This window comes from Accipiter gentilis, chromosome 15 (assembly GCF_929443795.1).
Source record: "Accipiter gentilis chromosome 15, bAccGen1.1, whole genome shotgun sequence".
NCBI classification, from domain to species: Eukaryota; Metazoa; Chordata; class Aves; order Accipitriformes; family Accipitridae; genus Astur; species Astur gentilis.
The window spans coordinates 1990850-2008295 of NC_064894.1; the positions used below are offsets into that span (position 1 = coordinate 1990850).

At 37.4% G+C, this 17446-nt stretch overlaps 1 protein-coding gene across 1 annotated transcript in view; it reads right to left on the reverse strand.

Annotated features, from left to right (window-relative positions):
* EYS (eyes shut homolog) overlaps positions 1-17446 on the reverse strand; it is a 940845-nt gene that overhangs the window by 420341 nt on the left and 503058 nt on the right. Inside the window, exon 29 of the mRNA XM_049818234.1 lies at positions 13782-13981. Within this exon, the coding sequence (XP_049674191.1) occupies positions 13782-13981 (200 nt within the window). The remainder of the gene's footprint in view (positions 1-13781; positions 13982-17446) is intronic.

Below are 17446 nucleotides of genomic sequence, written 5' to 3' on the forward strand. Positions count from 1 at the left end.
TCTAATTTTCCTCACTGTCTACCGCTGTCTAATTTTCCTCACTGTCTAATTTTTATTTCATCGTTTAACCAGCTTATACTAGAAAAATCCTAAACAGACCCTAATGTCTGGTAGACTTCCCATAGGAAAGAGTTTCAGGAAACAAGCCTATAGATTGCTGGGATTACACATCAATAATCTATAAATTTGATTTTTCAGTTAAAACTGATTTGGTTCTCTAAACCTGGCAAGACAGGTGAAAAACAGATGCCTCTCAATTTTCTCCCAGGGCATGCCACCTCTCTAGAGAAGATACTTGAAATGATACAATTAAGGCACTGCACAAGCTTCATATCATCCTGGTTTTTAAAAAGTTTACCATATATACTAAGATGACTCCAGTGCTCACATTGCCCATGCAGCACCTAGAGTTGCATCTTAATTTCTGAATTTAGCCAGCTGCAGATACTGAAAACTGTTGAGAGATTTACAAAACATAACACAAAACAAATTAAAGTCGTTACCAGTATAGAAGTGGGATAGAAAACTGGCTTAAATTTTACAACGTTGTGCTATAAAAAAAGCCTTTAACCTTTTCTAAGCCTTGCATCAAACATCACTAAATAGCTGGAATGAATAAAAATAGGAGACACCTGTTTGCTGATGACAAACAAAATCAAACATAGTCACAGAATAGATTTTAGTTTTCTAGACTATGTCAGAGAATATTTATCAAACAGGAAGAGGAAATTTTCAGAAGTGCAATGGATTGTAAACAGCCAAGCTTTAGGATAGTCTCAGAGACTCTTCCTGATGACTGAAGTCTCTTTCTTCTCTTTGGGTGTTCGCACGTGTTATTTTTTTTAGTTTTTATTACCCTTTTCACATCAGCTGAATATTTAGTATGTGAACAAAATATATTCATTCCAGTAAAGCACTGGCAGTGATGAATTATGTTTTCTGTTCCCGACTTTCGTCAATCTTGCAATCAACAATCTTCTGCCAGTCCTCTACATTTACTTGGAAAGCAAAGGTGGGCAGGACACTTTCTACAAGTGTCTCTGTTTCTGTTTATTATCTGAGAGCAAACAGCTGTTACATCTCTTACTGTAAGACCATCACTGTAAGAAGACTGTTGATGAGAAATGAGAGAAATCATAAGAATCTAGTGTCTGAAGTACACACTCCCTTAGGGCTCACTGAGAACAAGCCAGAGCACCTACAGCCTTGCAGGAAACAGTGTCTCAGGGGACAGCTATCCATCCAGAATGACAAAAACTTGTTTGGGGAAAACTGATTTCTGGAAGAAATCAAAAAAGGGAGAAATATACAGCAATATACATGACTTGCACAACGCTATTACAGATCATATTTATGACAGATGAGCAATTTTTAATGGTAGACATGTGAAGGAAGCCTTGGAAGGGCCTGGGAATTTTATGGGATATAGAAATACCCGTATTTAATGTAAAAATGTTTAAAAACAACCTTTGGGAAGGATCTTAAACTTATGCTTCAGGGCAATCACTGCCTCTGACCAATTAAACTGAGACCTATATGTGGTGGGAGAAAAAGAAGTGGGGAAAAAAAAAAAGTTTTTCTACTGAGTTCTTCAGGCATTCCTCTGAAGTCTGGTTACAGTATGAGACCAGACAAAGAACAAGATGAAGCTGAGGTCTGACATTAAATGGCAGTTCCTATATTCCATTTTCTCTCCTCCAATTCTCCCTCACATAATGAGTACAAAGAACTATGCGTCAACATTAGACAGAAAGTTATTGAAAATTATATCAACAATGCAAACATAAGTTTTACAGCAATGCTCAAAAGGTGAGGAAGATTATTTTAAAATAGTTGTTTGACTTGTTTCTAGCAGTAGTGCTTCCTAAGATAAGGTTACTTCTACATGAAGTAGTTCAAGGGTACACAGTGGAAGAAAAAAAAAATCTGTTTATGGGGCCATGGCAGCCATTACCTGGTACTATACTACAGTACATTCTGAAGGGAAAAAGTTATCTCACTGGGATTAGTTCATAGGAAAAAGCACTGATTCACCAGTGCAGATGAATTGAAACTTGGTGAACACCGATCTTTAGCTGTGTCCTACGCAACTGAAATTGCAAGTTTCAGCATGAAACCTTCAGAAAATAACAAAGCATCCTAGGTAAAACCAGGTACAGAAAGAATATTTACTTCCAGTTGCAGTTATATACAATTCATGACACTTTAGAGAAATTTTATTAGAATTACATTGTATGTCACATTCGGGCACAGAACACAATACCTCATATATGTATTTTTAAATATGACTAAGTATTAGTTGAAATTACAGAAGGTTTTTATGGAAAAAAGTATCTTCCTGGTACTACTAATCTGTCAGATGGACTTACTTATGCTTATTTATACATATAGAGTCAAATTCTAAGGTAGTAACTAACCACATTCATGCATACTGGCAAACATACGCACTTGACAGAAATTGTATAGCTCCCCTGGAAACTAATACCGAAACATCCATTTTGAGTGCTGAAATTAGATGGAAAAACAATTTTCATTATTATTATTATTATGGGCTTCAAAAATGACCAATTTACCTGAATAATGCCCTCCTTTCCCTTTCTCTTCTCCTTGCCTTTGCCCATGCCCTTCTCTAAAAAGTAACAATCTGTACATCTGAATTACAAGGTGAAATAGCTTATGCTAAAATAAAAAAATAATAATTAAAAAAAAAATTACAGTGAAGTTTCGTATGTTTTTCAGACCTACTTTGTTTTCTCACTTTTTACATGCAGGGTATAAAAAAAATACATAGCCATAAGCTACACTTTAACTTTTTCAATAATTGCCCTTTTAAAAATAAACAATCAATCAATCAAACAAACAAAACCTGTGGAAATTCTGCTGTTTCATACAATGAGTTGAAAGATACTGTCCTTCAAATTCTTTATGTGGTAATGGACAAGCAAATGCAGTTTAGAAAAAGTCTTTCTTAGATGGGCAAGGTGAAACACTAATAATTCTATATTTGTTTTAAAATAAGATACAGTATTTTCCCTTTTTTATACTTCTTGTGATTATTTACAATTGTAAAAAATTGAGCACATTCATTTAATTATTCAAAAATACCCTCAAGGATTCCAGTAAACTGTGTCTTTCTGTCTGAGCTAGAAGTTTTCACTTGAAGCATGGCCCTTATTTTAACTTGTGGACTGTCACTCAAGAAACAAGGTAGTAACAACTCATGTTTGCAAAATGCCAGTAGGTTGGAATTCTGCAAAACCTCAAGTAAAGGATTTTAAACAACAACATGTTAAACATTTTCAACTATCACTTTATATGATTTCTTAATTTAATATAATCAAATAGAGGAACCTTCTTTTTAAAATGATGTTGTAACTTTTATGGTAGATTCATTGATGGTTTTGTCAACAATCACTATAAAAAGGCAAAGTCACTGTTAGCAATTTTGCCATTTGTGTACATGCACTCAGAACATATATTTTATTAAAAAAAAGAAAAAAGAATGCCACAAATGTCACAAACTTCTGAAGACATTAACAGCAAAAATATCAAAGGTGATGTATGTTTGAATCGCTTGTGTAGTATGTTTTAGTATTCCATATGGAATTCTGAATAAATAAGCAGCACACTACATCTTAAAGCACTGTGAAACTTTAAATCTTGTTCCAGGTGTTGGACTTGATTTCAACATGCATGTTTTGGGTAATGTTGAATTAAATATTCTCTGTGTGCAGCTAGAAAAAGCTGAAATGTTCTGTTACAGGCACAATCCCAACTGTTCAGTCACTGCATCTTGTATAATGGGGATGTGTACGTGATTCCCAGTAGCTATTCTTGTTTGGCTTCTGTTTCATGAAGTCAGAAAACAACTTAGCTAGAAAAACAAAAACAAAAACCAAACCCAATATATACGTAGGGTAGAGGCATCCTGTGTCTTTTCAGGCAATGAATTTTTAAAAGGTTTCTTTAAAAAAACAGAATATAACAATTGCCAATAGCCATTTAGATATAAGCTTTAAAATGGTTTTATTCCAAGACGGGGCAGCTGGGTGATTTGAACGAGATTTGTGTTTTGCTTTTGGGTGTGTTTTTTTCCTACTACTTTTTAGTGCCTCATTTCCAGACACTGTTGTCTGCGGTTTTGTAGACAATTCTAATTCTCTAGCAGACTGCACTTTGCTGTTGAATTTTAGAACTTTAAAACGATAAGGAGAGTGGGTAATTTTAACTAGATGCAGTACTACCATTGTAAATATCACTAGTAAAATGTGACAAGACAGAACATGCACCTATATTAAAAAAAACACAGTAGCCCTGTTTGGGGTATGTTTCTTAATGCCTTGCCTTTCTTCATGCTCCACTTTTACAGCCTCTTACCATTTTCAGTTCTCCTACTTCTATTTTGCTATTTAATTGGTAAAATGCCTCTGTAGGTATTTTAACTGGTTTCATATAATGTTTGAATAGCAATATAAATATCCACTCAAGTGACAGAATGATAATTTTTCTCTACTTTTGCCCAGAAGCACTAGGGGACACAGCTATAACAGCTATTCCATCAGGCATATAGCCCACATTGAACTTCTTCAGACACATTATTTGTTTGTTTTAAATACTCATTCCAAATCCTGCGATCTTGACCTCCTGGTAAATTTGCTAGTAAAGGAGAAACTTCTCTAAAATGGATGTGTTGCCTCTTTACAGCTATGATATATTCCTTTAGCGTTCATGTAATATCATACAAAAAGAGCAACATAGCAATTTGATCCAATCTGAATAAGCAAGGAAGCAATAAGGCATGTATTAATCAAAACTTATTACAAGGTATGAAAGCTAAGAACACCAAAGCTTCTTCTCAACAAGATTTCTAAAAAAAATACTTCTAAAATAATTCAGAACTTTAATTCACCTGGAGAACAATTTTTTTAAAATTACATATTAACATTTTTATGATTACAGTTCTGGTTTCAGTTGAAAGTGTAGAGATATGTTAAGAGTACTAGTTAGCATATGCAGTTTATTAAATTCATATTTTACTTTTTATTAGCATGTAGTAAATAAAGACTATAATGCACTTGTTCTTTTTTCCTTATAAGCTTGTCGTATGTATAAGAATTTTACTATATATCCAGAAAGTAAGAAAAATACATATATATTTTTATTATACTATTTCTTTTGATAGTGTTAGATAGTATTTTTCACATGGGGACACAAGCATTTTTTGTTATGAAATGGAATGGTTAGAAATCGTCATTAACATGATTACCTATTCTTATTGCTCTGACAGTAAGAATGGGATTTTGATTAAATAAGGAAGTGCAATGCAATGAAAATCACACATATATATATTTATATGCATATTTATAGATAAACTAATTATACATGGAGTAGTATAGGAACATGTTAGTATGCCAACTTTATCTAACCATTCTCTATAGAAACTACAGTTCAGTGATCAGCCGACTTAAGAATAAAACTGGAACACCTGTGCTCCCTCTCCTCCCAGCATCAATGAAATACTAGTTGTTATTATGGGAAGAATAGAGAAGGAGAAAGAAAACATTATGCCACTGTATAAATCACAGAGTGGCCCATAGCATGGATACTCTGTACTTCTTGCCCTCTTGTGTCAGTAAAGACAAGATAGAAATTAAAAAGCCTTGGAAAAGGGCCAGAAGGATGAGCAGAAGTTTGGGATGGCTTATGAAGGAGGAAGGACTCTGAAAGCCGGAAAGGAAGAAGCACGGGGCAATATGGCAGTGGCCCACAAAAGCAAGGAAAGGATGGCTTGGAAGCAGCTTTTCATTATCCTTTTCCACACTACAATTGCTGAATGGCACTGTCACAGAACAGCTGATGCTGGCAGGGACCTTTGTAGAGTGCCTCGTGAAAGCCCCCTTCTCAGAGAAGAAGTTGATACAAGCTCGAGGGAAGACTGTGCAAGTGATTAGAGACTCACTGACTTCTCCTGAACAAACCGCAACACACTCAGGAAAACCCCTGTTCAACGGAGCGTGAGAGAGTACCGGAGGACAAATAATATGCACACGCTCTTCATATTCTTTCCTGGCAATCCACATATGGCCACTGTTGGAAATAGCATACAGGGTTATATGGTTCTTGCGTTGAACCTGTACATCCATTCCTGTATTTTCATGCAACCTAACACATACACGCAATGCAAACCCTAAATATTCATGCTTCACTAAATGTAAATAACTAAGCAGTGAATTATGAAATTGGCAAATCATGCAGAACCCATCTCATTACCTACATATAAACGGAGGGGCGACTATTTTCACACAGAGAAGACAGAGAAATAGAGTACTGCCTACGTATTCACAGCACAAACAAAAGTAAGAATCTATTGCTTTATGACTTGCCTGTTTTAAGAGACTGATGTTCCAGTGTAATTGGAGTCACTCCTTCTATATGATAAAATGACTTTCTTCTCATATTTACCTCAGTGCTCTGATTAACTTAAGATACATAATCTATGTAATGTGTACTCTGCAACTTTGGTCAGACTTTGCAAGCTATCAACAGCTAAATGACATGGAGCTTTTCAGTTAACAATCTTCAAAGAGAAGCATGCCTCTTCTGTTACATGGCATGTAAGACCTCAGTGATTCTCAAAATGAATACTTTATCGTTAAGTCACTCTTCGGGTTGATGGGGGCACACAGCTGGGCAAACGCTGCACGTTAAGACTTCTGAAATACAGGAGAACCCTTTGATTATTGCCTGGAGGTACAGCTGACATGAACAGATTCAAAGACTAGTTCTATTTTCTTTGGGATGAAGGACTGAATGTACAGTACTGATAAATGACACTTCTATTTAAAAGACAGTTTCTTATATATGGTGGCATGACGTTTTGTGTTGTCATCTTGTTGACTAGGAAGTCATAGGGAAAATAATAATGCCATCTTTATATTCTTGGCAGTAATAGTTGGAAGCATTCACAGTGTGTTCTAGCACTGATACTAATTCTATAATAATGTAATGCTTTTCCATCTTTCTCCTCAACCAAGTTCTATTCAATTATACGCAACAGTGTACGCTGTGGTTTCTGAAAAATGTTGAAATTACACGACACCTTTGCCTTCTAATTCTGTTTTATCATATTGATTTGTGTCTGTTACATTCGCTAGATCTACCATCACTCTCATGATTCCTTTAAACTTTGTCTTTTATCAGTTCTGCCAGACATATCATTATTATTCATCCCATTTTAGTTTCCCTGTTCTCGAGAGCTGTTACCATATGCTGATTTTAAACGCGTCTTGTTCTATCTGCTATATCAAGGAAGGAAATACTTCTAACATAGTTAAGATGCTAGCTATGTAGGTTAGTGTGGAATTTCATGCAAAGTGAACGCCTTGAACCCCGATCCAGTATTTGCACTACTTCTGTTAACTGCTGGAAGCTTGAAATTGGTAACTTTCCAGACCTCTTTCACATGCAGTCATTCTCCCCAGTGATCCAATAAGGAACACATTGAAGTGTTAATGCAAGCCTGGCCTGCTTCTGCTGTTACTTCGGTGCAACCTGCTGCCCTGCAAGCAAAAGCATTTTGATAGCCTGGAACTTTGAGCTGTGTTTTTTACTCCAGTTGCTTCATACTCAGACTTCTAGGCAAGCAAGACATAGGAAAACCTGTGGGGGTTCTGTGTACATGAGTGTCATAACAAGAAAAAGGTAAACAAATGAAAATCAGCCCTTCTTTAAAATTTATACATAATTTGCTATTTTCTAGTTTCTGTATCGGAATGAAACTGAGTACATGGGACACGGTTAGCGACCCGCTGCACCACTTACTTAGACGCCCACAGGTCTATGGGGCCGGCTGGGATCGACCCGAGGGTACTGAGGGAGCTGGCAGAAGTGCTCCCCAAGCCACTTTCCATCATTTGTCAGCAGTCCTGGCGGACCGGGGAGGTCCCCATTGACTGGAGGTTAGCGAATGGGACGCCCACCTACAGGAAGGGCTGGAAGGAGGATCTGGGGAACTACAGGGCTGTCAGCCTGACCTCGATGCTGGGGAAGGTTGTGGAGCAGATCATCCTGAGTGCCATCACATGGCACGTACAGGACAACCAGGGGATCAGCGTGCGTTTACGAAAGGCAGGTCCCGCTTGACTAACCTGATCTCCTTCGGTGACAAGGTGACCCGCTTAGTAGATGAGGGAAGGCTGTGGATGTGGTTTACCTGGGCTTGAGTAAAGCCTTTGACACTTTCCCACAGCATTGCCCTGGAGAAACTGGCTGCTGATGGCTTGGACGGGCATACTCTTCGCTGGGTAAAAAGCTGGCTGGATGGCCGAGCCCAAAGAGTGGTGGTGAACGGAGTTAAATCCAGTTGGTGGCCAGTCACAAGTGGTGCTCCCAAGGGCTCAGCACTGGGGCCAGTTCTGTTTAATATCTTTATCCATGATCTGGATGAGGGGATCAAGTGCACCCTCAGTAAGTTTGCAGATGCCACCAAGTTGGGCAGGAGTGCTGATCTGCTGGAGGGTAGGACAGGCTGGCTGGATGGGCCGAGGCCAACTGTATGAGGTTCAACAAGGCCAAGCGCCGGGTCCTGCACTTGGGTGACAACAACCCCATGCAGCGCTACAGGCTTGGGGAAGAGTAGGTGGAAAGCTGCCCGGCGGAAAAGGACCTGGGGTGTTGGTCGACAGCCGGCTCAATGTGAGCCAGCACTGTGCCCAGGTGGCCAAGAAGGCCAGTAACATCCTGGCCTGTATCAGAAATGGTGTGGCCGGCAGGACAAGAGAAGTGACCGTCCCCCTGTACTGGGCGCTGGTGAGGCCGCACCTCGAGTGCCGTGTTCAGTTTTGGGCCCCTCACTGCAGGAAAGACATGGAGGTGCTGGAGCGTGTCCAGAGAAGGGCGACCGAGCTGGTGAGGGGCCTGGAGCACAAGTCTGATGAGGAGCGGCTGAGGGAACTGGGATGGCTCACCCTGGAGAAGAGGAGGCTGAGGGGAGACCTGATCGCTCTCTACAACTACCTGGAAGGAGCTTGTAGTGAGATGGGGGCTGGTCTCTTCTGCCAGGTGGCCGGAGACAGGATGAGAGGAAATGGCCTCAAGTTGCACCAGGGGAGGTTTAGATTAGATGTTATGAAGAACTTCTTCACCAAAAGTGTTGTCAAGCATTGGAACAGGCTGCCCAGGGAAGTGGTTGAGTCACCATCCCTGGGGGTATTTAAAAGACGTGTAGACGTGGCACTTAGGGACATGGTTTAGTGGTGGACTTAGCAGCGTTCAGTTGACGTTTGGACTCAATGATCTTAAAGGTCTTTTCCAGCCTAAATGATTCTATGATTCTATGATGCTGGCCAAATTTCCATCTTACTTCTTCAAGGTGGACTCCATCATCACACCAATTGATGCATTTGTCAACTTCCCATTGGATTATTACAATTTGCTAAGAACAATTTCTTATGGAGACATGCAAAGCCCAATTAATGCAAAATGTGGCAGCACCTGTGTTAAGTAGTGGTTCTTCAAGAGCGAACTGTATTTTTTTGGATTTGTAATCTGCAGTAGCTTTCAATTTAAATACCTGACTGTCACTTATGAAACCCTAAACAACTTTGATTCTTCAAAGCCATACAGATCAAGTCCTTTTGTATACCATGAAAGAATTAAATAGCAGCTTTGTTGGATACAGTTACCTATGTTGCCCTACAAAACTGCACCCCTAGGCTCCCCCGATAATTATCTGCCCCATACCAGCAATATATTGTTTACCTTATACATACTGTAAGACAAACCATCTCACTATATCATTTCTTATGTGCAGCCTGCATGCCAAAGCTACAGAGGAATGTATTTTTCAGACTCCAGTTTTCTGTTCATACAGCATCTCCACTCTTGAATTGTTTTTATCTCCTTCCCGGATCCCTGCAGAGGCCCTAGCTATTTATGAGACCTGATGCTCCAGTGGGACACCTTGCTTACACAGATCAAGCAAATTAAAATAGAAAGGAACTGGAAACAAGGTATTTTAAAATCTAAACTTTGCTTCCTTATCAGCAGAACACAAGAATATGAACGTACTGATCCTAGTTTATTTTTATCAGCTGTTTCGAAGCAGCACAAGAATAAGATTGTAGGACAGCTTTGGTTTTTAATTACATGTTCTACATGTGCTCCAACTGTGGCAAGAAAAGCCTTAAATAAAGAAAATATATAAAAGCATGTAATGCAAACATTTTCAAGAGCAAATTCATTTTACTGAGTGAAAGAAAAGGGAAGAATAGTTATGAGAAGAAAATGAAAGGCCTTTCTGAGTGCCAAATGGCATGTGAAGAATCCCAAGGAAGAAAAAAAAAAAAAAAAAAAAAAAGTTGCTTACACGTTTTGTGGATGTCTTTTCATCGACACTTGAATGCAATTTAATATGACACACTCCATCATAATCCTAGTCCCTTATCCTTATAAAAGTCAGAAGTCAGGCTAAATTATACAGAATTCATATTTTTTCCAACATAATTTCTACCACTTGAAGATATCTGAAAGTGGTATATTTTAAAGATTTTGACAAGATGTTCCAAGGATACTAGCTGATGTATACAATGTACTAACGACTATGACTGCTTTTGACTACATTATTTGCCCCTTCGACTTAGTAATCAAGTAATTATTAGGTTATATTCTTATACAAATGCTAATGAATGCTTGGGTAAATACGAGTCAAAGGTCCTTCAACCTTCTCTCATGTACACGTGCAATTATAAAGAACGCTATCCAGCCTTTCACTACTTATCATTGCATTCATTATAATCAGTTCACAGTCACAAAAAAGAATGAGTGGTGGATAACACAATAAACATTTTAAAATAATTGCACTTTATTTTAAGGAAATGTAGAACAACATATTCCTATTCTTTCTTACTAAAACCTCATAAGCTGGAAGAAAAACCTTGACATTCTGTTGATCAGGTATTCTGTTGATCAAATAGTCACTCTTACCTGCCACTGGAATACAAAAAAACAAGCCCACAGAATTATGTTGCAAATATAAACTAATCTCTGAAAGTTGCTGCCAAAAAAGCTTCAGTTCTGAACCAAATAATGTAGTCAAATACAGTCCAAAAACTAGATTTAAAAACCACCAGACTCCCTTTAAGTATCAAAGGATAGGATCAAACTTACTTGTGACCCTACACATTTCTAAGACCAACAAAGTTATCTTATACCACTGAGTACATTTAAATTCTGGAAAGATTACTTAGAGTAGATGATGAAAGACAGAATGACATAAAAAATTACCTCTGTTTTCCCTCACAAAAACATTACAAAAAACGGATGTGCTATAATGCGCTGAAAAAGTACAATGAACCTATAATATTCAACAAGGCCTGTCATAAGATTGTTGACATTATTTTCACCTGATCAGACTGAAAGCACTGCACAGATAATACTTCTCAAGACTGTATGACTTCTGAACCTAATCAGTAGGAAGTACCCGAAATGCACATTTAAAAAAGGCTCAAAAGCTCAATGGAAGCATGAGTGGGGAGGGCGGAACGTTTTCAATTATTATTATTTTTACTTTTTTAAATCCCAGGCCAGGCATACCAAATGGTCTGGGACCAAAAGATGCAAAAGTGAGGATGAACCAACTATGGATTAAATATAATTAAAGAAATCTGAGTATTTTATGTGGAACAGTTTCTCTTCCTCAAAAGACTTGGAAAATACTATGAAAATGCTTCAGAATTACTATTGCATACTTGTTCTATCAACCATATGTAGGTTAGGCTGAATTGTCTTCTGAAAGCCCCCCTGAGCCCCATGATAGCTCTATTATTAATTTGCTGATTTATATAGTGTTTGTTGTTGTGGCAGCCAGTTCCTTTAATTAAGAACACTAAAATACAAAGGAAGGTAGGTGGGCATCCTTTCAGATGGTAATCTGTTTCCTGAAGCCCTGATTCAGTGGCAGTCTGCCCAGGATAGAACTGAATTACAACTCCCAGCACCCCTCTCACTTCCAATGAGTTGTTTTAATTTTAAACCAAGGCTTTGAAGACAGAAAGATTTTTCACATAACACACAATTCAAGGGCTATCCCAAAGGGTATTTTTCATATTCACCTCTGGAAGAAGCCTGTAGGGTTGTTCAGGTAATTGATTCCCACATAACTCGAAGTTGAACCATTCACTATACTACTGGGTAAAATATCACATACATCATAGCTGAAGCTGGTAGTGCTGCCCACAGTTAAGGCAGCCTGACACTTACCCACTGCTGGACACTTTTCATTACTTGCTATTTCCAGTTTTACCAGACACAGTGTCCTGGCTTCGGCAGGGATAGAGTTAATTGTCTTTCTAGTAGCTGGTATAGTGTTATGTTTTGGATTAAGTATGAGAAGAATGTTGATAACACACTGATGTTTTCAGTTATTGCTAAGTAGTGTTTAGACTAAGTCAAGGATTTTTCAGCTTCTCCTGCCCAGCCAGCAAGAAGGCTGGAGGGGCACAAGGAGTTGGGAGGGGACACAGCCAGGGCAGCTGACCCAAACTGGCCAAAGGGGTATTCCATACCATGTGACATCACGCCCAGTATATAAACTGGGGGAAGTTGGCCGGGGGGGGGGGGCAGATTGCTGCTCAGGGACTGGCTGAGCATCGGTCAGCGGGTGGTGAGCAATTGCATTGTGCATCACTTGTCTTTCTTGGGTTATATTTCACTCTCTTCTTGTTATCTTCCTTTTCAGTACTACTACTATTACAACTATTATTGTTATTATTGTTATTGTTGTTATTATTATATTTTAATTTTTATTTAAATTATTAAACTGTTGTCATCTCAACCCATGAGTTTTACTTGGTTTTGATTCTCCTCCCCATCTTACTGGGGGGGAGGAGGGGCAAGTGAGCAGCTGTGTGGTGCTTAGTTGCTGTCTAGGGTTAAACCATGAAATTAGCTTCATTAATGAAATTAGCTTCATTTCTTATAGTACATTATAAAGCTATCAAATTGTAACATACAACTAAGAATGATCATTCTTGCTTTAACATTAGCAGGTGGGTTTTTTTAAATAAAATTGTTATCCTTATCTTCAACACTGGCCATCAATCAAAATCCAGATATTGAGCGTATGACTGTACAGGGGAAGATACTTATGCTTCATACTTAAGTATGTTTATAAAATATTTTCATAGTATTTAATACTTTTACAAATGTAGCAATTGAATAGGGACTTAGATAATAATTGTGAGTTGTTATAATTATTAGATGTAGTAGAGCATAATGTATACAATCTATAGAGTAGCTTAATTTTAAAGGAGTTTCACTATATTACAAGTCTATAAGCTAAAAGATTACATGTTATTTACTCAGAAGCCTTAAACAGCCAGAGCATGATGACGATGTATCAGGAAATTTTTTGGCACGTATGTCTGTGCACACATACTATACAAACTACCTGTTACCTAAATTTGTTTGCAAATTAATTTTCTCCCTGAGTAGAAAACACAAGAGTACATACTTATCCATAAACATAATGATTTTAAATTTTTTAGGGTCAGTTTATGTTAGAAGTTTCCACATATAATTCTGAAAAGCACTAGAAGGTAAGTTTCCAGATAAAAGGGCCTGATGCTAAACAGTGAATGGTTTAAGATAATATTTTTGAGCACTAGATTGAGCATCAAATCCAAATGCGTCCAGATACTGCATATAGTAACACCACCACCCTGAAATCTACACAAATCAGCGTGTATTAACTAAAGCAGTTATATGACAGTATTCATACTAACCTGCAATGAAAAGTTCTTCCAGGTCCATCAACACATACACCTCTATTGTGACAGAGAACTGAATTCAGCGCAGGCTCACTGCAAACATCAACATCAACTTCACAAAACCTGCCGGTGTACCCACTCAGGCAAGTACAAACAAATGCGTTGACTGCATCTTGACAAGATCCTCCGTTAACGCAGGGAGCAGATTCACATTCCTGAGGAAAGAAATAATAACACATTGACTACATAGCTTTAAAACACATTACTTATTCATTCATTTCAACAGCAAGTGCAAGAGACTGAATCTGGAGATGAGAAAAAGAGTGCTGGACTGTTTTTATTGTCTGATAAACAGAAGTCTCTAGTTTGGGGCAATTTTTGATTATACAGAGATCCTTTGATTACAACTCATGCTCACTCTTGAAACTATGCTTGTTCCTACTAATTAATCTTGGAGAAATGCAAATGTATTTTCATATAAGCAGTCTTACAGCTGTAAGTATGTGCTTCACACTCATGATTCCTTTATCAAAATTTTAAAGCATGTTTCCAAGCCATAGTTTATACAATTACTCCTTCTCAGTTTTTATAGTAGGGCCTGTTGCAGTGAAAAAAGCCACATTAGTAAGACAGTTCTGGACAGAATAAAAAATTATTTTTCTTAACCAATGCATACAAGCCTTTTATCAGTATTTCCTGATAAATGCTTTCTTATTATCAATTAATGCATAATATTGCAAATAGAAACATACAGAAATGTTTATGTGTTCACATAATAACAATTTCCTCTGATAAAGCTAATGTGAAAGTCATCAAATTCAAACCATGCAAAGTAGCAGCAAATTAATGTTTCTCCAGAATTACAGGAGAGTTTAGTTAGTGCAATTGCCAGTGCAAAAAATGTTTTTGCCCTTGGGCAGAGAAACCTAGTTTTTGCCTATATCCCAAAGGAGTTTTATTTTGCTGCTGCCACCCGAATAGTCTAGCTAAATCCAATATTTTAAATTTATTCTCACACTCCTGTAACTTTGGAAGGTTTAATTCTTTAAGGATATCCAAGGACACTCAGACTTCCTGCAGGTACTACAGTTGCTTTGACAGAATGTAAATTCAGATATCCATGGGGAATTGTGAGGAAACAACTTATTCTCCTATAAGCTTTCCAACTGGGTGTATATAGGATGATTTATTAGTGAGCATTACATAAACTAATTGAATTATACATCTCACAGGATGATAGGGATAGTTCTACAGACTGCCAAAAATCCTGTGTCTAGGTTCTAGAAGTAGTCTTTTGCTAAATTAATAACATCTGTTGTAGGCAAACCCAAGTCTTCTTAGTCTTGCTTATAAAAGAATCTCAATTCACAGTTCCAACTTTCTGGCTTTTTTTCTATTCCAGTAACTTCCCTTGTCTAGTTGTCTTAATTCTTATTCACTTGTATGCATCTCTACTACTTCTGGTTTTACAGCTTTGCTCATTAGCAGAATAAATTAAAAATCTATCAATTAATGGATCAAATTTTTACCTAATTATAATTTAAAAGTTAAAATTCAAAATATATCAAAATCATCGAAGTAACTAAGGGTAAGTTCAAAGCTTAGACAAATGTTCACAGCTTTGGCTCAATATGCCATCACCGTCATATCATGTTGCAAACTTAATGTAAATACTTTTTATTTTCTTCTATGGCATGCATTGTTTTTGTAAAATTTTACAAAACTACTCATAGTCATTATTTTTTACAGTAACATAAAAACTAGACAGTTTGTAGGAAAGAAATAACACCTATAACTTTCCAGTATATTTTTATGTGCTGTAGTTCAAAGTTCAGCATTAGACTTCAAAAAATCAGAGTACACTATGTTACCAGAGAAGTGCTAATCTGCACTGTTCGTAACTCAGGCAAGAAAATTGTTTCGGTGAACAGACATACAACTATGTTAAAAATGCCACAAATAATAACTTTATCCCAAAGTAGGTGAGCTACCACACTACCACCAAATGCTGTAATGCATGGTCTGAAAGAACAAGGACATTAAATGACAAACCCAAGTTGCAACAGAGCTGTGACCAAATCCTGCTTATCTTAGATCCTACCAGAGACTGACTTTACAGATTGCCATTACGGAATAGCTGTCTTTGCAGAAAATCCCCAACTACCCTGACTCCCTGAAGACAAGCTCACCTAACCACCAATGCTATTTCAGTTTTGTCTTCCTTTTTATAATGGAAGATTGAATCTTAACTATGACCCTTAACCAAACAGTTCCCAAATCAGAGCAACAGTTGCAGGGACTCAACAGTTCTAGAAATACTCTCTCTCTTCTCCAGTACAGCAGGGAAAAAAAGACGTTTGTGGGCACCTCAACTGCCCAGTTCACAACCTAATAGGGTATTACTTAACATTTTCCCACCTAGAAGTGGTAAGATCCTGTCAGAGGAAAATTGCCTTTGAATAGCTAAGAAACCTGAACATTACAAAAATAATATCCACAAAGATGGGTCGGTTTAGTTTTTCCGAAACACAAATTTCTTGATATATAGAAGTGTCACAATTGCTTACTTATTCATGTTTCATTTTGTACCTTCTTATTTTCAATGGGCCCTTTTAACCTTTACTAAATCTGAAATGCTATTTTGATCTGGAATTTTAAAATGCATAATTTTTAAGATTCAATGACAAAGACTTAATCTTACAGTAATCCTTCAAAAATTTTACAAATAACCTGTTTGAGTAAAACAAATATCACTACCATTCCTGTAGTCACTGAGAGCAACACAGGCTTTGTCCCTTAGAAATCTACAGTATTTGCTTGGCAGATACAGAGAATAAATACCAAGTTTAAATGGTAAGAAATAACTCAAGCTAATAGACTGAATGCTGTTCATCCGCAGAAAAATATCGGTCACTGCAATTTTTTGCCATTAGAATTAAATGTTTGCAGTAGCAGAAAAGAAACATATTTTGCAATACCTCATTCATCATGAGGCCAGTTTCTCTGTTTCATTTTTCTTTTTCCTCTTCTCTCCTCTCCTCAATCCCATTTCTGGGGGAAAGGAGGTATACAATGTTGCGAGCAAAAGGGAAGCTCTGCTACCATCACTATGCACTCATATACTCACACTATTCCTAAAGTTAGCACCCTTATGGCACTAAAAATCTGTAGATTGTAGTACAGAACGGAAATGTACACTCTGACCTTGATCAGCAATCCAGTCCTGAAGCCTTAAATTAATTTCACTTCCATTTCCTAGTGAAATCAAAGGGGAAGAAAATTACTCAGGAATTGCCAGCGGTTTTAGATTATCCATGTTTCAGGCACCGTTCTGGCTTATGATATTGTCAATTCCTTCCTCTATCCCCTGCCATTTCCTCACCCCAAATCACGCTGCCTTGTCCTCTTAATTGTGTCAGAATAAGATTAAAATACATGTTAAAAAAGAGAAAACAACAACAAAGACAGACCAAAGAAATCTTTTTTAAATGTTTTTAAAAGCTAATTTTCTAATTTTTTTCTCAGCACATGATGCATAATCGGTTATGCAGGTGTAACCTGGAAACTATTATGGAGGGGCGAACTATCTGAAGATGAGGATATGGGAAGTTCTTAAGTCAGCACTGATACTTAGAAGGGACAGAAATCATCGAAGTCTGAGTGAAAGTTTTAAAATCTAG